The sequence below is a fragment of the Terrapene carolina genome, unplaced genomic scaffold (genome assembly GCF_002925995.2).
Source record: "Terrapene carolina triunguis isolate 2854851 unplaced genomic scaffold, T_m_triunguis-2.0 Scaffold34434, whole genome shotgun sequence".
Lineage (NCBI taxonomy): Eukaryota > Metazoa > Chordata > Testudines > Emydidae > Terrapene > Terrapene triunguis.
In genome coordinates, this window is record NW_020698785.1 from 1 (window position 1) to 21,993 (window position 21,993).

General features: G+C 61.9%; 2 protein-coding genes across 2 annotated transcripts; both read right to left on the reverse strand.

Moving 5' to 3' along the window:
* Positions 1-304: 304 nt before the first annotated feature.
* Positions 305-9,152, reverse strand: HOGA1 (4-hydroxy-2-oxoglutarate aldolase 1; the record flags this gene model as incomplete). Its single annotated transcript, XM_026646214.2, has 5 exons — positions 8,843-9,152; positions 4,392-4,520; positions 3,698-3,825; positions 1,352-1,486; positions 305-451 (listed from the first exon to the last, which is right to left on the reverse strand). Coding segments are annotated over exons 1-5 (744 nt in total), but the record flags the coding sequence as incomplete, so codon positions are not given.
* Positions 9,153-14,552: 5,400 nt separating this feature from the next.
* ANKRD2 (ankyrin repeat domain 2) lies at positions 14,553-21,384 on the reverse strand (the record flags this gene model as incomplete). The annotated part of the gene is made up of 7 exons (XM_026646215.1): positions 14,553-14,651; positions 14,924-15,022; positions 18,956-19,054; positions 19,507-19,605; positions 20,098-20,196; positions 20,883-20,990; positions 21,232-21,384. Coding segments are annotated over 7 exons (756 nt in total), but the record flags the coding sequence as incomplete, so codon positions are not given.
* Positions 21,385-21,993: the final 609 nt, after the last annotated feature.

Here is a 21,993-nt window from a genome sequence, read left to right on the forward strand (position 1 = left end):
CCCCACATCCTGCACCCCATCCTCCCACCAGCACCCCATCCCCCTCTGTACCCCCACATCTTGTACCCTGCACCTTAGCCTCCCTTGGCACCCCCTGTACCCCCACATCCTGCACCCTGCTCCCCATCACCTCAAGCACCCCAACACCCATCTGCCCCCACAACCTGCACCCCATCATTCCCCCCCAGCACCCCAACCCCTTCCATGGCACCCCAACCTGCCCCCCCAAACCCACCTCCCCGGCTCCTCTTCCCCCCACAGCTTGCTGTAGCCAACACCTCCCACCCCCCCGAAGCCCCAATACAATCCCCCTGTGGCGGGGGGTGAAGCTCCACAGAGGAGAGCTGCCCCTACCTATGGCGTAGCCAGCCAGCAGGAATCCAGCCGACCCCACCAGCACCTGGAACTCCTCCGTCCGGGTCTTGTGGACAATCAGCCCCAGCCGGGTAATCTGGGGAGACACAGCGCGTCCTGCCGGGAGCCAGGAACACCCTGGGTGCCACGGGCCCCAAGCACCATGGTGGAGCTGTGGGCACCGTGAGCTGGGCAGGCTCCAGAAGGCCAGCTGGGGCACCAAGCAAACCAGCCTAGGTCCGCTACACCCATTGGGTAGGCCCTACACAAACACCCCCCCCGCACCGAGTAACAGGCTCCACCCCAGAGCAGCACTGGGGCTGGGGCCCAGACGGCTCCTGGGAGATTCTACAAGGATTGGAGGGGCGGGGCAGAGAGAGAGAGAGTGTGTGTGTGTGTGTGTGTGTGTGTGTCAAGACTCCTGGGTTCTTGGCTGTGGGGGGAGTTCCTTTCCCACACTGTGTCGTGCCTCAGTTTCCCCGCCTGTCTGCTGGGGGAGCTGGCCCTGATACCTGCTTGGGGGTGTGTGTGTCTGTAATGCACTTTGGCTGCAGGGAGGGGTGATGGCACTGCTGGGGGGAGGAACGTGGGGTGGGGAAGGGCGATGGGGGCTGGGCCCTGCCAGTGCGAAGGCCCCAGCCTGAGGGGACCTCAGCCGGGTCCGAAGGTCTCACCCAACAGCCACGTGGGCTGTGCTGGTGCCCGGCTGGCAGAGCCACTGCCCTGGCCCCAGAACCACAGGGTGCTCCGAGCTGCCCCCAGCATAGCCGCCCCGACTCACCCCCTACCCGAGTGCAGGGAGCCCCCTCCCCAGTCTCCCAGAATCAGGTCAGCCAGGCGAGCCCCTGGCCCAGCGCCGGGGTGAAGGGCCCCTGGGTTCACCCTCTCCCCGGGCGGGAGGCCTGGAGCCTGCAGGGCTGAGCCGGGCAGGAGCACGGGGGGGTGAGGGCTCCCCAGGGTGGCTAGGCTCAGACATGGCCCCTGCTCCCCCACTCACATCCCCCCCGCTGTCCTTGAGGCCCACGATGTTGGGGTGCTGCGACAGGGTGAGCGTGGCCTCCAGGGGCAACTCCAGGCCGGTGTTGGCTGGGACGCTGTACAGCACCACAGGGATCGGTGACGCATCTGCCACCTGCGGACACAGAAAGGGGCGCTGGGCATGGGCCCGTAGGACGGGAACACAGCCTGCGGCCAACCGAGACCCCCTGCTAGGCAAGGCACTCTCCCTGCATCAGTGTCTGTGTAGGGCCTACATAAACAACCACCATTTTGGTTTGTGTGGGGCCTACATAAACAATGGGGTTGAATTTCACTCTCCCGTGCCCCGTCCCCTCCCCCAATCTCAGCCCCTGTCGCCAAACCCAGGGGGTTTGATGGATCTGATGGTGTTGTGTGTAGCGTGTCACGTCATGCTCCCTCAGCTCCCCCGATCACTGCCCCGCCCCCAAGGTTCCTCACCCCCCACCCCAGAGCCACTGGGCTCTTTGCTCCCCTCTCCCCTGGGAAGAGGCATGCGGTCACTGCGGGGCAGGGTTGCCAGGCGTCTGGTTTTCGACCCTGGCAGCTCCGGTCAGCACCACTGACCGGGCTGTTAAAAGGCCTGTCGGTGGCGCAGTGGGGCTAAGCCAGGCTCCCTGCCTGCCCTGGCTCCACGCAGCTCCCGGAAGCAGCGGCACGTCCTCCCCTCCGGCTCCTACGCGTAGGGGCAGCCAAGGGGCTCCACACACTGCCCCCGCCCCAAGAGCTGACTCCAGGAACCACAGCCAATGGGAGCTGCGGGGGCGGCGCCTGCGGACGGGGCAGCGCGCAGAGCCACCTGGCCATGCCTCCGCATAGGAGCCAGAGCGGGGACATGCCGCTACTTCTGGGAGGTGCTTTGAGGTAAGCGCCGCCAGGAGCCTGCACCCCTGAGCCTCCCCCTTCACCCCAATCCCCTGCCCCAGCCCTGATCCCCCTCCTGCCTGCCAAACCCCTCGGTCCCAGCCCGGAGCCCCCTCCTGCACCCCAAACCTCTCATCCCCAGCCAGAGCCCTCACACTCCCTGCACCCCAACCTCCTGCCCCAGCGCAGAGCCCCCTCCTGGAGCCCCCTCCTGAACCCCTCATTCCTGGCCCCGCCGTGGAACCCGCACCCTCAGCCCAGAGCCCGTACTCCCTACCACACCTCAACCACCTGCCTCAGCCCTGAGCCCCCTCCCATGCTCTGAACCCCTCGGCTCCACCCCCAGCCTGGATCCCCCTCCTGCACCCCAAGCCCCTCATCCCCGGCCCCAGCCCAGAGCCCGCACCCCCTCCTGCATCCCAACCCCCTGAGCCAGCCCTGTGAAAATGAGCAAGTAAGTGAGGGTGGGGAGAGCGAGCGACAGAGGGAGGGGAGATGGAGTGAGTGGGGGCGGGGCCTCAGAGGAGGGGTTGGGCAGGGGTGGGGCAAGGGTGTTCGCTTTTGTGCAAGTAGAAAGTTAGCAACCCTAGAGTTTGGGTGCAGAAGGGGGCTCAGGCCTGAGGCAGGGGGTTGGGGTGCGGGAGGGGGTGTGGGCTCCGGGAGGGAGTTTGGGTGCAGGGGGGGATTCGGTCCTGGGGCAGGGGGTTGGGGTGTGGGCTCTGGGAAGGAGTTTGGGTGTGGGAGGGGGCTCAGGCCTGGGGCAGGAGGTTGGGGTGTGGGAGGGGCTCAGGGTCAGGGTGTGGGAGGGGGTGCGGGCTCTGGGAGGGAGTTTGGGTGGGTGGGGGTTAGGCCTGGGGCAGGGGGTTGGGGTGCAGGAGGGGGCTCAGGGTCAGGGTGTGGGAGGGGGTGCAGGCTCTGGGAGGGAGTTTGGGTGTGGGAGAGGGCTCAGGCCTGGGGCGGGGGGTGGGGGGGGGGGAGGGAGTTCGGGCTGCTGGCTCCGGCCGGGCAGCGCTTACGTGAGGTGGCTCCCGGAAGCAGCTGGCCAATGGGAGCTGCGGAGCCGGCGCTCAGAGTGGGGGCTGCAGGGACGTGCTGGCCCCTTCCGGGAGCCGCGCAGAGCCAGGGCAGGCAGGGAGCCTGCCTTAGCCCCACCGTGCCACCGACTGACTGTTAACAGCCCGGTCAGCACTGCTGACCGGAGCTGCCAGGGTCCCCCTTTTTGACCCTAGCCCCATCGCCTCATAGGCCCCTCTCCCAGCAGAGGCCCTCCCTCTTCCCCCAGGGCCCTCCCCCCAGAGCCCCTCCCCCTGTAGTGCCCCTCCCCTTCTTCCCCCAGGACTCCTCCCAGAGACCCCCTTCCTGCAGGCCCCTCCCGCTGCAGGGCCCCCCTCCCCGCGTCCAGCTGTCACTGAGACAGAGCCAGGCTGGTTTCCAGCCCCCCCGGCTGTGCTCCGCCCCGTACCTGGCTGTAGTGGTGGATCAGGGCCGCGCTGGTCATTGCGCCCCGGTAGTAGCAGGGTGTGACCACCAGGGCGGCGTCAGCGCCCGCCTCGGCCATGCCCACGGTCATCGCAATGGTGCCCTGCGTGGCTGGGGGAGGAGGGTGAGCGGGAGGTCATGTCACGGCCCTTGCCAGAGCATCGCGTGGGGCCACGTGGCCTGGGACAGGGACCCAGCCAGGGACAGGGCAGGGCCCAGGCAATGGGGGGGATGGGAGGTCTGAGCCCATGCACCGGGGGCGCGGGGGGAGGAGGATGGTGGGTCAGGGCCCTGGCACGAGGAGGGGGATGGAGGGGTCCAGGCCCAGGCACATTGGGGGTGGTGCCCTGGGGTGGGAGTGGGGGCACACTGGGGATGGTGGCCAGCCCTGGGCTTGGGGTCATATGGGTGTGGTGCCCAGTGGGGTGATGGGGAGGATGGTGGGGTCCGGGCCCAGGCACTGGCGGGTGGGGGGATGGAGGGGTCCGGGCCCAGGCACTGGGGGGCAGGGGATGGAGGGGACAAAACCCGGGCCTGGGGGGGAAATGGGGAGCAGAGGCCGGTGTTGCAGCACTAAGGGACTGTGGCCCAGGGGTGGGAGGGGAGTTAGGAGCCCTATGGCCATGGCACCCACCCGGGCACATCCACGGTGACCCCTCCCCATCCCCTGCTCTCACATTCGCAGCCCGACCCGGCCAGCAGCAGCTTGTCCCTGGGCACGGCCTGGCGCACGCGGCTCACCACGGCCAGCCGCTCCTGGGGCGTCAGGTAGGCGTACTCGCCGCTGGAGCCCTGCACCACGAAGCCTGCGAGACAGAGCACAAGGCCGTTAGGCTGGGCCTTGGCCGGCCCCCCGCACAGAGGGGCAGGTGGGACCCAGGCCCAAGGGGGGCAGTGCTGGGCCAGCAGGGGCTGGGTGGGGGTGAAGTGCCAGAACAAGGAGCAATGGTCTCAAGTTGCAGTGGGGGAGGTTTCGGCTGGATATTAGGAAACACTATTTCCCTAGGAGGGTGGTGAAGCACTGGAATGGGTTCCCTAGGGAGGTGGTGGAGTCTCCTTCCTTGGAGGTTTTTAAGGTCAGGCTTGACAAAGCCCTGGCTGGGATGATTTAGTTGGGGATTGGTCCTGCTTTGAGCAGGGGGTTGGACTACATACCTCCTGAGGTCCCTTCCAACCCTGATATTCTATGAGATCCCATTAGGGGGCTGCGTGAGGGATAGTGCCCAGCTCCAGGGTGGCAGGGGCATTGGGTGGTGGTGTCCAGCCCTGGGATGGGGGGCACATGGGGTTGGTGCCCAGCCCCAGGGGCACCCACCCTGGCAGCCCAGCCCAGCCCAGCCCAGTCAGGGGCAAGAGCCGGCTGGGTCCCGCCCAGGCCCTGCCCAGGGACACGCAGGGACCCCTCCTGGGCAGACCCAGTGGGCGTTTCTGTAGTGAAACCCGCAGCAGGCCCAGGGCTGCCCACGCAGCTGCCATGACACCCCTCGGGCAGAGCGTGTGACAGCCTGGGCGGGGCAAGTGACCCCGGGCACCAGCTTCCACAGCCCCCAGAGCCGCAGGCCAGTCCGGTGACAGCCCCACCCGGCCAGGAGCCCCCTTGCTGCCTCGTGGCCTCAGACCCCCTCAGCTGCCAGCCCGCCCGCAACCCTGCCCCTGCTCTGCCCGGCTCCAGCCCTGCCCCTGCAGCCGGACTCTGCCTACGACCCTGACAGACTGACCCACGCTTTGTCCCCAGAGCCACGTTTCAGCCCTGCCCTCGGCCTGGTCCAGACCGTACGTCCAGCTTCGCCTGCCGCTCCAACCACCAGGCCTGACTGCCTAGAACCCAGACAGCGCCGGCTCCAGGCCACGGGGCCGGATCCTCCCGGGGGGCACTCGACAGAGCCCCTTCGCTTTGGGGCACCACATGGGGCAACCGAACCAGGTCCTGCTATGCCAGTGAGAGCCAGGCCTTGCCCTGGAGCCCACCAAGGCAAGGAAGCCAAGCGGGGGGCCTAGCAAGGGGCGCGCGTGCACGCACACACACACACACGGTGCCAGAGCTTCCTCCGGCCCCAAGGGCGCAAACTCCCATCACGTGCTCATCCCCCTACGCACCCCTCACAAATCACCCCACACAGGGACGCTAGCAAAGAGTTTATTGCCCGCTGTCAGGGGCGCGCTGCGTTCTCCCCAGCCAGCGCTGCAGCTGCCCGGGAAGGGGCACCCATGTTCCTGGCGCCCTGAGGCAGACACATGAGCCGTGAGGTTGCGGGTGTGCCGGGGGCGAGAGGCTGGGTGCTGGGCAGGGGGCGCTCGTCACACCCGCTGTTCTGCCCCTGGCTGCGTCCCCTCACTTGCTCCTTGCCCTGCGGTGATGCCAGCAGCGGGTCCGAGGGGCAGGGGGCAGGGTCCTGGCGAGCTGCCCCTGCTGTCGGTGTGTGGGCGCAGGAAGCACAGAGTCTGGGGACCAGCGGGTGCTGCCATGAGCCCCTGGGGTCAGTCCCTGCAGCGGTGGGTCAGCCTGGAGTGGACCGTGTGGGCGGTAGCTGGCATGGCACTGCCTCGCTGGATGAGGGCGTGGGCCCGCAGCCTGGCGCTCACTCCCTCCGCGCCGACGAGCGTGTCCGGGTTGGGCCTGGCCGCCTCGGCCTGGTGGCTGATCTGGCAGGAGGTGGCTCGCAGCAGCAGGGCCTCGGCCAGGCGCCGCCTCGGGGCATCGCTCTCCCTGCTACGCTCGGTGCCCTGGTTCTCCTCCTCCACGTGCTGCCAGGCCCTCCAGCGCCCGGTGGGCCTCTCCTCTGCCCCTGCTGCCTCGCTCTCCTCGGGGAAGCAGCTGTAGTACGACCTGATCCAGTGTGGAGCCTGCTCCGGTGCCGGGCGGCCCCCCCCACGGCCCCTCCTCCCCCGCCACAGGAACAGGGCGCCGGCCCCCAGCAGCAGGGCAGCCCCCAGTGCCAGCGCCACTTTCCAGGTGCGTGAGGCCCTGGCTGACCCCATAGGCCTGCGGTCAGGGCAAGGCAAGAGCAGGGGGCCGGGGCTCATGGGCCAGCAGGGCCATGCTGGGCAGAACGACACCCAGGGAGCAGGCGTGGGTCCCAGCTGCTCAGCCTCCCTGCTCCCCCTGGGCACCGCCCGGGTCACCAGTGAGGGGGGCATTGTGAGGGAAGCACCTGGCCCTGCCGGGCCTGCTGGTCTCAAGGCCAGAGAGAGCCTGGGGCCACGGGAGCAGGGCTCTGCACTTGGGAGTCTCCGAGCAGGGTCCCGACAGTGGAAGCGGCTGAGTCTGGCCCAGCTGAGTGTGGGGCCAGCACAGAGGCAGCAGGGCATGGAGCCGGCCCTTCGGCCCCCAGACGAGCGGTGACAGACCTGGCCCTGACCCAGCGGCAGCAGGGGTGTGCCAGGAGCCCCAGCCAGGCAGCATGCCCCTTGTCCTGGGACGCTGCCGCCCAGGCTCCGGGCTTGGCCTAGAACCTGACCCCCCACGTCGGTCTGACTGGGCACGGGGTGGGGGCCAAGTCCAAAGGAAAACCCTCCGCTCCCTAGTGCTCTCGGCCAGTTCTAGCCCCCGTGGCCGGAGTGCCCTGCCTGCCCCATGCCCAGCATGTGCTGCAGAGCATCCGGGCGGCCCGCGAACACCAGCCACGCGGTGGGGCTGGAGCCCTGAGCAGGGGGCACGCAGGGGCTCGCTGGGGGAGCGCGACCCGGGGGGAGTGGGGTCGAGGGTGCCTGGGGAGCCACCCCTGTGGGGTGGGCGCAGAGTCTGCGTGAGCACGTCGGGGCGGAGCCCAGGGCTGGGCGAGCGGGACAGCCACCCAGGGCACAAAGCCCTGGGGCCAGAAAACTTACACCCCAAACCCCGGAATGGGGTGCAAGTCTGCCTGCTTGTCCTGGGCCCGAGGGCTCTGGCACGCAGGCTCTTGCTAGTTAACTGTGCGGCAGGGGCTGGGGGGGGAGATGGAGCGGGAGCTGTTTTGGGGGCTAGGCAGGGTGGGAGCTGGTGGGGGGATGGGCGGGGAGCGGCTGGTGGGGGTTGGGCCCATTTTTGCAGGGTGGGGGCTGTTTTGGGAGGTTGGTATGGAGGGGGCTGGGGGTGTCGGTGGGTGGGGGCATTTGGGGGGCTGAGAGGCCCGTTGAGCAGATGCCGAGTCTCCCCACGACCGGCTCCGTCCCCTGCCACGCGGCCAGGCAGCGTCCACCCACCCCAGCTGCACAGACCCTGCGAGTGGGGCCACGCTCCCTGGCCAGGAGCCTGCAGCGAGTTCCAGCCAAGCCCATCCCTCCTGCCCCTTCCTTGCCCTCATGCTCCCTGGGTGGGGCACCGCGCCCACCCCCACGGCTCAGCCCACCCTTGTGCCAAGGGGCCTGGCCCCCTCCAGGCCCAGGTCTGTGGTCGCCCCAAGATAACAAGCCGGGGTGAGGCGGGAACACGCCCGTCCGCAGCGGCTGGGGGCTCCTGCCCCCATGGAGCTTCTCCCGGGCGCCTCAGGGGGCCCCACGCCACAGGAGCTGGGGGGCTCTGGCCTGCTCCCGGTGGCCAGGTGCCTGCCCCACAGTCCGGGCTAACCAGCCCCCACAGAAGCTTTACGGGACACGGAGCCAGAAGCCCCCACAGCCCTAGAGGGTCGGACTGGAGTGGGGGGGCAGGTTAGCAGGGCGGGGACACACAGGGGCACAAGGGCAGGCTGGGGTGTGTGTGTGTGGAATTGGGCAGGGTGGGGGCACACAGGCAAGGTGTGGGGGGAACATGGATAGGGCTGGGAGATGTGGGGCAGGACAGGGCGGGGGTGTCTGGGGCAGGGTGGGGGCATTAGGTGGAAGGGCGGGGTGTGTGGGATTGGGCAGGGTGGGGGCACACAGGCAGGGTGTGGGGGGAACATGGGTAGGGCTGGGAGATGTGGGGCAGGACAAGGCGGGGGTGTCTGGGGCAGGGTGGGGGCATTGGGTGGAAGGGTGGGGGGAGTGGGATTGGGCAGGGTGAGGGGGCAGGGCGAGGGTGGGGGGCATGTGGAATTGGGCAGGGTGGGGGCATGCGGGGTGGGGCAGGGCAGGGGCAGACCCTGTGCCAGCCAGGCTGGCCATGCCCAGGGATAACCAGGCCCCGCTGGGCAGAGTTGGGGGGTGCTGGGCCCCGCCCGGCCAGCCTCACCTCGGAAGGGGGCCGTGGCGTAGCGGTGCAGGTTCTCCTCCAGCCGGCTGTAATCCACCTCTGCCTGGGCTGTGAAGGGGGTGGTGAGCGGGGGGAAGATGCCCCGCAGGTCGAGCCGGGTCCCCGGCGTGGCGGGGGTGCGGAGCCAGCGACATGCTGCCAGCCCCAGCCGGAGAGGGGCGAGGAGCCTGGGGGGCTGTGCCATCGCGGGCCTGGGGCGCTCTGAGCTGCTGCCCCACAGCCACCTCCAGCCCCGGGGCTGTTAATAATTGATGGGGCTGGCTGGGGATTTGCTGCTCCCAGGGCGAGGCCTCACGCTGGGGCCCTGCCTGGGGCACTGGGGGCATTGAACAGTGCCTGGTCCGGGCCCAGGGACCCCCCCCCCAGCCACAAGGGCCTAGCTGGCCGTGGGTCTGCGATGGGGGGGAGCCGCTCGGCCCTCAGGGTCAGGCCCCCAGGTGACTCTAGCCGGCCCCTGGGGCTCCCCCCACAGCCTGTCGCCAAATCCTGTCCAGACAGCCCCTCTGGCTCCCTTAAAGGGGCCCCAGCATGAGCAGAAGTCAGCACCTGCTGCACCTGGAGGGGAAGGGAGACCCTGTGTCTGCAGGGCATGGCTGGTATCAGCTGTCCTGGGGGCACACCCTCCGCTGCCACTCCCCAGAGCCAGCTGCAGCTCCCACTCCCCATCACTGCAGTCATTCTCACCAGGCGGGAGTGTCTTTTGCCCTGGGGCAGCTAGGCTGGACCCCACACGCTCCTGGGGTCCCACGGGATCCACGGCAGCATGCAGGAGTTTGTTACTGTAGGGTCACTTGTAAACACCAGGTGGGTTTGTATTTCAAGAGGGGCGTGTGAGCACCAAAACCTCCCTTAACGATGGACGTTCTGGATGCAGGAGTGCCGAGACCAGGGGGCTGCAGTGTTATGCTAGGGGGCTAGCTGGTGATCATGTTGGACATGTCCCAGGGGAGTAGCGGGGCTGGGTGTGCGCTGGTTTGCTCCTGACTCCTGGGGCTGGCGTGTTGTTACAGGGTCTCCTGGAAATGCTGGGCATACAGGATCATTTCTGTGGCATTTTGGAATAACCAGTGAGGCAAAGTAGGAGGGTTTATTACTTAATGTTTTCTCTGAATACTGGGTGTGTGCCTCAGTTTCCCCTGTGTGTTACACAAATACCTAGGGGGTGGGACAAGGGGCTGTGATTTTTGCTGAGCTCCCCAGTGGGCAGGTGTGGCTGCCCCTCGCTGCCTGACATAGATAATGGCCGAAGTACTCTGTAACCCGGCAACGGATGGTCGGGGCTGCCACAAGTTGGAGCAAGGAGAAGGGTGGAGACCAGGTGGCCCTTTTGCCTGGGAAAGAGACAAAGGACGGAGGAGGGGCAACAGGAGTGTCTGAGGCTGGGCTGCTGGGAGCGAGTCAGGCTCCTGGTTTGGGACTCCGGGGGGATCCCCCCAGATGGACTTTTGTGAATGTCCCGATTTCTGTGCTCTGTTCTACGCTGTGCTCCCGAGCGACGACTAATAACCCGTCTGTGTCTCACGCTGGCCGAGAGTCACTGCTGGCTGCGGAGTGGGGGGCAGGGCCCGTGGGGAGCGCCTGAGGCTTCCCCGGGTGTCCAATCCAGGGGCACTCGCTGCAGGGAGCTCCCAGGGTGGGGTGAACAGGGGGCTGAACGCTCCGAGGTCAGACCCAGGGAGCAGCGACGCCCAGGAGGCGTCTTGCCCTGGGGAGCGTGTGCCCAGAGGGGAGCCGCCCTGCACCGGAGCCCTGCCTGACTTCATTCGGGGCGGTGCCCGCGCACCCAGCCAGGGACTCCGTGATGAGATCAGCCAGCAGCCCGGAGGAGGCCCGCTGGCGCCCGCTGGCTGAGGACGCTCTCACTCGACACAGCGAGGAGAAAGATCGTCCAGAAAAGCCGTGCTGGAGAGTCGGGGTCAGCGTACGCACAGCGATCACAGAGCAGGGTGTCATTTCAACCCTGCGACCCGCTCACTGCCTGCCGCACAGGGGAACAGAGAAGTGGCTGGAAGGTACCAGAAAGGCCGCGCGCGGGGTGAGATCAGATCTTTTATTGGACCAACTTCTGTTGGTGAGAGAGACGAGCTTTCAGCTACACAGAGCTCTTCCTAGCTGAGCTCTCCATACCCGAGCGCTGTCCTTTTCCTCCAGGGAAACCAGCACAACCCTTCAAACGCCGAGCCTGGGCCCTCAGCCCCTCACATTATTAGCCACTAAAATCATGGTCCTACTAAAGCCTCTGGAGGGAACTCCATAAAGACAAATGCAAAGTGCTGCAGTTAGGAAGGAGGGATCAGTCGTGCACACACACGCCGGGCAATGACTGCGGAGGAGGGGGTACCGCAGAGAAGGAGCCGGGGATCAGTCGGGGAGTGTCACAGCTAAAGACAAGTGGGAACAGATTGTTTCGCATATGTACTTAACACATATTGTACGAGACTCTGCAAGGTCAAGGGGCCTGTTAACACCTCTGCAGTCATAGACAGAAAAGGAGCTTCAGATTGTTGGACTAAGTCATAAATCAGAGATCACAAATGTGTGGGGCTGGCAGGGACCTCACTAGGTCGGCTAGTCCAGTCCCCTGCACCGAGGCAGGACTCAGTATTATCTAGACCAGGGCTGGCTTTAGGGGCAGCCGACCCAGACGAAAGCCTGGGGTGCCGGGCTCCGGGGGGCGCTGGGCTCGGGGGGCTGTTTTTGTTGTTAGCGACAAAAGGGGAAACGGAATGTTTGAAGTGAACTGTTTCAGGTATTGATGTTAGCACATTTCAAGTTATTCTTAATGTTTAAACGTTTCTATAAGCTTGGAGGAAAAGAATTTTTTTTATTTGCTTATATATGGCATGAATAAATACAGATTTACAGAGCCTAGCGTGCAAATTTATCATCTTCTGTGACAGGGATTAATCATGAATGTAAATCATGCATCGAAGTCGTGAAATGGGCAACAAATGCACTAAAAAAATAAGGTATTGAAAAGTTTAACCGCTGGAGGGGGGGCACCATTTGGTCTAGGGCCAGCCGGGGCCGGCGCGAGGGTTTTTGCCGCCTCAAGCGGGAAAAAAAAAAGCCGCGATAGCGATCGGCTGCAGCTCCACCGCGCCGCTTTCTTCTTCGGCGGCAATTCGGCGACCGGTCCTTCCCTCCAAGAGGGACCCGCTGCCGAAGAGCCCGACATGCCCCCCTTCCCCTTGGCCGCCCCAAGCACCTGCTTGCTTAGGTGGTGCCGGGAGCCGGCCCTGGGGCCAGCCCTGCTGGCAGGTGTGTGTCCAACCTGCTCTTAAACACCTCCAGTGACGGAGATTCCACCACCTCCCTGGGCAATTTATCCCAGTGCTTAACCAGCCTGAGAGGTAGGAAGTTTTTCCGAGGCCAACCAAAGGCCATGTCTACACTAGAGAGCTCACAGTGGCACAGCCGTACCGATGCCGCTTAGGTCAGCGTAACGTACGTCGCTCGGGGGGCGGTTTTTTCACACCCCCGAGCGACATAGGTTTTGCCAACATAAGTGGCAGTGTAGACATGGCCTACATCTCCCTTGCTGCAATTTAAACCCGTTGCTTCTTGTCCCGTCCTCAGTGGCTAAGGAGAACAATTTAGCACCCTCCTCTTTATAACAATCTTTTATGCACTTGAAAACTTTGACCAGGCCCCCTCTCAGTCTTTGCTTCTCCAGGCTAAACAAACCCAGCTTTGTCAATCTCTCCTGGTAGGTCATCGTTTGTGTTGCTTGCCTCTGGACTCTCTCCAATTTGTCCACATCTTTCCCAAAGTGCGGCCCCAGAACGGGACACAACACTCCAGCTGAGCTCTATCAGCGTGGGGTAGAGCGGAAGAATGACTTCTCGTGTCTTGTGTACAACACTCCTGCTAATAGAGCCCAGAGCAATGGTGGGATTTTTTTGCACTGAAAATCATGGACTGAATAGAGACACTAGATTTATGGCTTATTACCTATAAACCCACCTCCTCTTTTTGTCCTAGAATTGCAGATGTGTTAACAGGCCACTTCACTCCGAATGGTCTCTCACAATATGGATTAACTGCTTATGCTAAACAACGTGTTCCCCTTGTATGTAGCTGTGACGCTCCAGCTCTGAGTGGGAGCTCTGTATGGCTCAAAAGCTTGTCTCTCTCTCCACCAGAAGTTGCTCCAATAAAAGTCGCTCCCCGCTTGTCTCTCTAATATCCTTGGACCAATACAGCTACCCAGCCCTGCAAACAGGGACGATCCCAGTAAGACTGGAAGGAAAGGCTGTAGCGTGGGGCTCTGCCCACTTGCAATGTATGGGGCTGAGTGTTGGGCAACCAAGAAGCGGCATGAGCCAATGTTCTGTTCCAGGGAAATGCGGCAGTTGGGATGGACGAGGCGGGTAGGCAAGAGAACCTGCCTGAGGAACGTGTGTGTTACAGACACGCTCAGTGTAACACGCAGAAACAGGGAAGCGCAGGCTGAGACGTCTGGGCACGTATAGCACAGTGCTGACCGCCAGCTAGGTAAGAGAGTCCATCAGAAGGCAAAAGACAGGGAGACCCACGATGGAGCAGTGGGATGGCCTAAAGGAAGACAAGTTAGCATGTGGGGTGATTGTGACAGAATGTCCCCCGGCCCTCCCCCCCGACACTATTGTAGTGATCTTTGTACAGGTATGCCTTGTGCAGTGTCGTTTGAGAACTCATAACTTGCTGGTCATTTTTGTCCTGATGAAATATGTGTGGCAACATTGTCTGTGACATTCTAAGATTCCACTGTCGAGTGTTAACACACCTTCCAAACTGAGCAGGTCTGGCTCCAAGGAAGGAATGTGGCCTCTGCTTCATTTGCATTTAAGCAAACAGGAAGGGAAACAAAGGTCACTCCAACAGGCGAGAAAAACGCAGCAGGGAACATCCTTCCCCATAGACGTTTTGTCTCCCAGTGCCCAGCTGGAAATGTTTTTCGAAAGGGGGACAAGCTATACAAAGGAGGGGCAGACACCCCAAGGCAGCCTTCTGGCTCCCTGCCAGCGATTCTCTGCACCTAAAGCAACAGCGGATTCACCGGATTCTGGGAGGAGGGTCCTGACCTAGAGGGGTTGGTCCGTGAGACCGGGGAGAGCATGTGGTGAGACACGTCGCTTCAACCTGAAGTTAGTGAAGTTAGGCACCAGGAGCCTGGGAGTGACTTGCAGGGTGGGGCTGTTTGTGGGGCTCCAGCAGCAAAGCAGTGCAAAGGGCCCCCCAGGTTAGAGGGCAGGCGTGACACAGCTGGATTGTGCCTGGCATGTCACAGCGACGGAGGGTCTGGCACTGAACAGAGCACTGTGGGGGGCAGGGTGTGTACAGCCGACCCCCTCGGATGGGATTAACGCAAGGAAAAAGAATCCAGATAGAAAATGGTGCAGCCCTGCCCAGCATCCCCACCCCGAGGGACGACTCCGACCCCGGCCGGGCACCGCCCGCCCCCACCCCCGAGGGACGACCCGGACCCGGCCGGGCACCGCCCGCCCCCACCCCCGAGGGACGACTCCGACCCAGCCGGGCACCGCCCGCCCCCACCCCCGAGGGACGACCCGGGCCCGGCCCGGTAACACCTGCCCCTGCAGCCCACGTGGCTTCTGCTGGCGCCAGATGCTGGACTCTCGTTCACTGGGTTTTATTCCAAGATTCCCCCCGCTGGGTCCCGTTCCCCAGCCCGTCCGCCCACCCCTCACGCCGGGGCCTCCGTCTCGCCAGGCTCCTGCGTCTCCAGCGCCTGCCGGGTGTCTGCCTGCCAGAGCTGCACCAGATCCATGGGGGTCTTTCCTGCCTGTGGGGGGAGGGAGGGGGCAGAGGGTGAGACGAGCCAGACCTCCTGCCCCACGGGAGGGGAGCAGCAAGGAGCACCCAGCGACGTGCCGTGACCTGCCACCCCTCCATGTACTGCAGGCTCTGGGGACGGAGGCTCTGCCCCCCCAAAGAAGGCGAATCCCCCGCTGGCGACAGAAGCAAGGCTCTTCTCTGCGCGGTGTGATCCCACCACTGGGGGCTGCCCCCTGCCCGCCCCCTCCAGCCCAGGCAGCAGCAGCAGGAGCCACTCACCAGGTTCTGAGCCATCATGTCCGCCCCGTACAGGATCAGCATCTTAATGATCTTGTAGCGGTTGAGCCGCACGGCGTCATGCAGCGCGCTGTCCCCCTCCTGCAAGGGACAGAGCGCGCGGGCGTCACAGGGAACCCATCCTGCAGCTCCCCTCCCCCAAAAGGAGCCCAGCCTGCCCTGAGCACACGCCTCCCCCCCATACCCGGCGCCATGGGACGGCAAGGGAGAGAATGGCGGGGCTGGGCCCCCACAAGGGCAGCAGCACCCAGTCCGCACGCGGCCTGCATGGCTTGGGGCGGGGGGTGGTGCATGCGGGGATGTGACGCTGGATGGAACAGGGGTGACCGTTTATAACAGTATCCATACCAATATTACAACGCAGCCATGAATCCTATACACATCTGCCACGTAAGGAGTCAGTGGGTAAGGTATGGGAACAGGGGACCTCAAATGGGAGTTTGTGGGTGGGAGACGTAATATAGTCGCTATGGTTAGGAAGGGCCACATCGCCAGTGCCAACGCTGCTCCTGTCTCCTCCACCTGCGCCGGTATCCAGACAGAGAGCTCGACCATGGATGCCTCTACCCAGATCCCGGCGTGGCTTTGCAGAGACTGTGGCCTGCGTTTCCCACTCTCAGAAAGCCAGGCTGGGGGGACCATCCAGTGTGAGAGGTGCCTGCCGGTGGAATCGCTCACGAAGCAGGTGGCAGAGCTGCAGGAGGAGGTGGCTGGGCTGAGGAGCATCCGTGCCCATGAGGAATTCCTCGAGAGTATTCACACGGAGACATCCAAGGCTGAGGATGCTACAGAGGACGGCTGTCACACCACCGAGGGAGGAGGACATGGCTCTGTCAGATTTGTTGAATCTCTCTGGCTAAGGATAAAAGGGATAAAAACAAGGGAGATGTCCTGGTAGGGGTCTACTACAGACCACCTAACCAGGAAGAAGAGGTGGATGAGGCTTTTTGTCAACTCCCCAGACATCTGTTGGGAAAATAACACAGCAGGGCATAGATTCTCCAACAAGTTCTTGGAATGTATTGGAGACAATTTTTTATTTCAGAAGGTGGAGAAAGCTACTGGGGGGAGGCCGTTCTAGATCTGATTTTGACAAGGGAGGAACTGGTTGAGAATTTGAAAGTGGAAGGCAGCTGGGGTGAACGTGATCATGAAATGGTCGAGTTCATGATTCTAAGGAATGGTAGGAGGGAGAACCGCACAATAAAGTCAATGGATTTCAAGGCGGCAGACGTTAGCAAACTCAGGGAGTTGGTAGGTCAGATCCCATGGGAAGCAAGTCTAAGGGAAAATCAATAGAAGACAATTGGCAGTTTTTCAAAGAGACATTATTAAGGGCACAAGAGCAAACTATCCCACTGCGTAGGAAAGACAGGAAGTATGGCAAGAGACCACCCTGGCTTAACCAGGAGATCTTCAATGATCTAAAACTCAAGAAAGTCCTACAAAAAGTGGAATCTAGGTGAAATTACAAAGGATGAATATAAACAAATAACACAAGTATGTAGGGACAAAATTGGAAAGGCCAAGGCACAAAACAAGATCAAACTAGCTAGAGACATAAAAGGTAACAAGAAAACGTTCTACAAATACATTAGAAGCAAGAGGAAGGCCAAGGACAGGGTAGGCCCGTTACTCAACGAGGGGGAAAAAACAATAACAGAAAATGTGGAAATGGCAGAGGTGCTTAATGACGTCTTTGTTTCGGTTTCACCAAGAAGGTCGGCGGCGATTGGACGTCTAACATAGCGAATGCCAGTGGTAGGCAGTCACTATATTAGGATCAGAGTCTAAAATAGGGAAAGAACAAGTGAAAATCACTTAGACAAGTTAGATGTCTTCAAATCACCAGCGCCTGATGAAATGCATCCTAGAATACTCAAGGAGCTGACTGAGGAGATATCTGAGCCATTAGCAATTATCTTTGAAAAGTCATGGAAGACAGGAGAGATTCCAGAAGACTGGAAAGGGGCAAATCTAGTGCCCGTCTATAAAAAGGGAAATAAGGACAACCCGGGGAATTACAGACCAATCAGCTTAACTTCTGTACCCGGAAAGATAATGGAGCAAAGAATTAAGCAATCAAGTTGGAAACACCTAGAAGATAACAAGGTGATAAATAACAGTCAGCATGGATTTGTGAAGAACAAATCATGTCAAACCAGCCTGATAGCTTTCTTTGACAGGGTAACAAGTCTTGTGGATGGGGAGAAGCAGTAAACATGGTATATCTTGACTTTAGTAAAGCTTTTGATACTGTCTAGCATGACCTTCTCATAAACAAACTAGGAAAATGCAACCTAGATGGAGCTACTATAAGGTAGGTGCAAAACTGGTTGGAAAATCATTCCAGAGAGAAGTTATCAGTGGTTCACAGTCACTCTGGAAAAGGGCATAACGAGTGGGGTCCTGCAGGGATCAGTTCTGGGTCCGGTTCTGTTCAATATCTTCATCAATGATTTAGAGAATGGCATACAGAGTACACTTATAACGTTTGTAGACGTTACTAAGCTGGGAGGGGTTGCAAGTGCTTTGTAGGATAAGATCAAAATTCAAAATGATCTGGACAAACTGGAGAAATGGTCTCAAGTAAATAGTATGAAATTCAATAAGGACAAATGCAAAGTACTCCACTTAGGAAGGAACAATCAGTTGCACACATACCAAATGGGAAATGACTGCTTAGGAAGGAGTACTGTGGAAAGATATGGGGGTCACAGTGGATCACAAGCTAAATATGAGTCAACAAAGTAATGCTGTTGCAAAAAAAGCGAACATCATTCTGAGCTGTATTAGCAGGAGTGTTGTAAGCAAGACACGAGAAGTAATTCTTCCGCTCTACACGTGGTGCTGATTAGGCCTTAACTGAAGTATTGTGTCCAGTTCTGGGTGCTACATTTCAGGAAGGATGTGGACAAATTGGAGAAAGTCCAGAGAAGAGCAACAAAAATGATGAAAGGTCTAGAAAACATGAGCTATGAGGGAAGATTGACAAAATTGGGTTTGTTTAGTCTGGAGAAGAGAAGACTGAGAGGGGACATGAGAACAGTTTGTTGCAGGGTACTACACAGCACACAACAAAAACACTAACCCAGGAACCAAACCCTGCAACAAACCCTGTTGCCAACTCTGTCCGCATATCTATTCAAGGGACACCATCATAGGACCTGACCACATCAGCCACACCATCAGGGGCTCGTTCACCTGCAGATCTACCAATGTGATATATGCCATCATGTGCCAGCAATGCCCCTCTGACATGTACATTGGCCAAACCGGACAGTCTTTACGCAAAAGAATAAATGGACACAAATCTGACATCAGGAATTATAACATTCAAAAACCAATTGGAGAACACTTCAATCTCCCTGGACACTCAATAACAGACTTAAAAGTGGCCATTCTTCAACAAAAAAAACTTCAAAAACAGACTCCAACAAGAAACTACAGAACTGGAATTAATTTGCAAACTGGACACCATCAAATTAGGCCTGAATAAAGATTGGGAGTGGCTGAGTCTCTAAGATGCCACAAGGACTCCTCCTTGTTTTTGCGGATACAGACTAACACGGTGACCCCTCTAGGAATGTGGCTGGCCCTTCTGGGTTCAGAAGGACATTTGTATAAGTGAGCAGCGTTTCTAGTTTCAGAGCGGTAGCCGTGTTCGTCTGGATCAGCAAAAAGAACGAGGCGTTTCTAAGTAATTTCTCACGTTACTGAACCGCTTTGCTGCTTGGGAGCCAGAGAACGGGAATGCAATACAGGGCCCTGGGTGATTTCCTTTTTCAGCTTCAGATAACCAGTGGGGGGATCCGGAGCACAGTTTGGGACTGGTTGGTGAATCTAACTTCAGTGTTAACCACCAGTTTTGGGGGAATCTGCTCTCCCTTTTGCAGCCTGCCCTGACCTTCTGGACACTCCGGGTCACAGGGGGGTGGGGGGATGCACACCACAGGGAGGTGCTGGGGGTGCCAGACACCCGTGGGTACAAGCGCTGCTGCTGGGGGCTCTTACCCTGTCCCGGGAGTTGACGTCCACCCCTGTGTTGATCAGATGCTCCACGATCTCCGTCTGCCCAGTTCGGGTCGCCACATGCAGGGGGGTGCTCATGAGCTGAGTATGGCAAGGGTGGGCACCTGCCATTAGCTCCCCATTGGTTTAAAATAATTAATCCAGACAGCCAAATGCTGTAGCCTCATTGCTACCCCCATCTCTGCCCTATCCCCCACCCCCACAGCCCCGCCCCCACCTGCCACAACCCTGCCCCCACCTCACATCCACCCACCTCACCCCTGCCCCCTTACTTCTCCCTCACCTCTACCCACCCACCACTGCCACAGCCCTGCCCCCTACTGCCTCCATCGCTACCCACCTGCCACAGCCCTGCCCCCACCCCACACCCACTGCCCCCCACAGCCCTGCCCCCCTACTTCCCCTCCTCAGCCCTGCCCCCCATACGTCCCCCTCCACCACTACCCTCCTGCCTCTGCTGCCACTGCTCTATGCCAGCCATAGCTCTCCCCTGCCCCCCACTGCCAGCGCTGCCATGGCCCCGCAGCCCCCACCTTATCTTTCAGGTTGAGGTCAGCGCCTCGGTCTTGCAGCAGCTTCACGGCGTCCAGGTGCCCCCCCCGGCAGGCCCAGTGCAGGGCCGTGCAGTCCAGCTGCACCAGCAAGAGACCCCGGTCAGAACGACAGCAGCAACACCCACACCCCCGGCTCCCCACCCTGCACCCCTCACTGCCCACCCTCCAGTCCCTCTAACTGATGAGGATGTGGGGCTGGGGGAGGCTGGATGCGCCGCCCCCTCCAGCAGCTGGGGGAGGCCCTGCAGTGGGGCAGGAGTGCATGGGCAGCGGCAGCAGCCCGGAGGCGGCCTCGCACGCTGGTTTGGGGTCTGAGTCGAGGGGTGAACAGCCGGGTTGGCGTTACCACGTCTCCCATGGTGCCCTGCACGGCAGAGGAAGGGGGGTGAGCCGTGCGGTAGCAGTGTGGCGCAGCCTGCCCCCAGGAAGGGCTCCCCTGGGCTGCAGTCGCTGGGCCTGTCCGGCCGCCCCACATCCTCCACCCCACTGCGGCTCCTCCCTGGATGGATTGGCCGAAGGAGTGCAGACCCGGTGCCAGTCCCGGTGCCGCAGGGAGAGCGCCCGTCTCACCCGGTCTCGGAAATCCACGGTGGCGCCATGGTCCAGCAACCTCTCCAGGATCTCCAGGTGCCCTTCCAGCGAGGCGCGGTGCAGGGCTGTCCGGTGGAACTGGGGCAGGAGGCGGCAAAGACGCAGGCGTCAAAAGTACGCCCAGCCAGCACTGCTGCACCGCCCCGGGCAGCCACGGCCACCAGCCCTCCCAAGGGCGACTCACGGGTCTCGCCCAGGGACCCGGCCGTCTCGGTGTTTGGGACGGGCCAGCAGGGCTCCGAAAGCCCTGTTCCTGGGCGTGTCCAGGCTCAGCTGGGCCTGGCACCGTCTCCGGGGAGGATGGCTCTCTCCTGGGAAGAGGGGGTGCCCCAGCCCAGCCATCCAATGTCCATCTGGGGAAGGCTCGAGCCCCTGGTATCTAGGTGCCAACAGACCCAGATTAACCCATGCACCGGCACAGGGCCCCCATCTCAAGGGCCCCCCCCGACCATCGGATTTGGGAGAGTGGCGTTGCGACCTGGCACACTGGGTCACAGCACCACTCAGGTTTGGACTTGACAGCCCTTCGTCAAGGGGGGACGGGGCCAGACTGGGGGGCCCCCAGTTTCCATGGTCCTCAGGGCCCCATCGTTCTTGACTCCAGCCCTGGTTGCTATTGGGGGGCTGGGGACGCCAGAGCCCGGGCCAAGAGCTGCCGGGGGCAGGGCTGGCTGTGGGGTGGGGGGGCCTGGGCTGGACGCTGCCCACTCGCTGGAGCCTGGCTGCGCAGGTTCGCCGGGGGGGCGAGGGATGGGGGCCGTTACCTCGTCACAGGTGTCAGGGGAGCCCCCGTCCCCCAGGAACTTCTCAATGACCCGGATCTTGCCCTGCACAGCTGCCCTCAGGAACGCCTCCTCCTCCATGGGGCCCACCTGCGGGTGGATGGGACAGCAGCTCAAGAGGCCTGTGTGCCCCATGTGGGGAGCGCCACGAACCTGGCCCCAGAGCCCCCCCCACAGGGGAGGACGCCAGCTCCATGGCCCTCGCCCCAGAGGTGCTCTGACCGGGAGGGAGCTGCTCTCTGGGGTGGCCAACATCTTGGTCAACAACAGGGATCCGCTGGCCCCCCAGCCAGGCTGGCACAGACCCACATCCTCCCGGGTCCCCCCTTACGATCTCCTCCGGCTCCGGCTCCGGCTCCGGCACCGCCTTCTCCTCCCTGCGCTTCCGGCGCGTCTTGCGCAGCTCGAAGAGGTACTGGATGCCGCCCACGTGGATGATCTCCCGGCGCAGGTCCAGTGAGCTCTTCCGCTCCCGCCCCTGGCCCTGCGGAGACGGGCACAGCTGCGCTGCAGCCTCTGGGGAGAGCCCTGCCAGGGCACCGGACTCCTGGGTCCCTCCCCGGCAGCGCCCACTCCCTGGCTTTAAACAAGCAGGATGTGAGGTACCCCCAACCTGTCCCCCCTGACTCCCTAGTCCCCATCTGCCTGGCCCCAGTCCCGACCCCCAACCCTCCCCACAGACCCCCTGGTCCTGACCCCCAACTGCCTAGCCCCGGTCCTGACCCCCAAACCTCCCCACAGACCCCCTGGTCCTGACCCCCAACTGCCTGGCCCCTGGTCCTGACCCCCAGCCCACCCCCCCCACACCCCGTGGCTCCCAACTACCTGGCCCTTCCCTGGCCTCTTACCAATCACCCAACCCCTGGCCCCTCATGAACCCCTCAGCCCTGACCCCTCCCAGAATGCCTGCTCCAGCCCCCAACCAGGCGACCCCCCCGCATCACAGACTGCCCAACCCCAGCCCCAGCTCCAGCCCCAGCAGAGGGAAGCTGTGTGGGGCAGCGCTACCATCTGTGTTTAGGGGGAGGGATAGCTCAGTGGTTTGAGCATTGGCCTGCTAAACCCAGGGTTGTGAGTTCAATCCTTGAGGGGG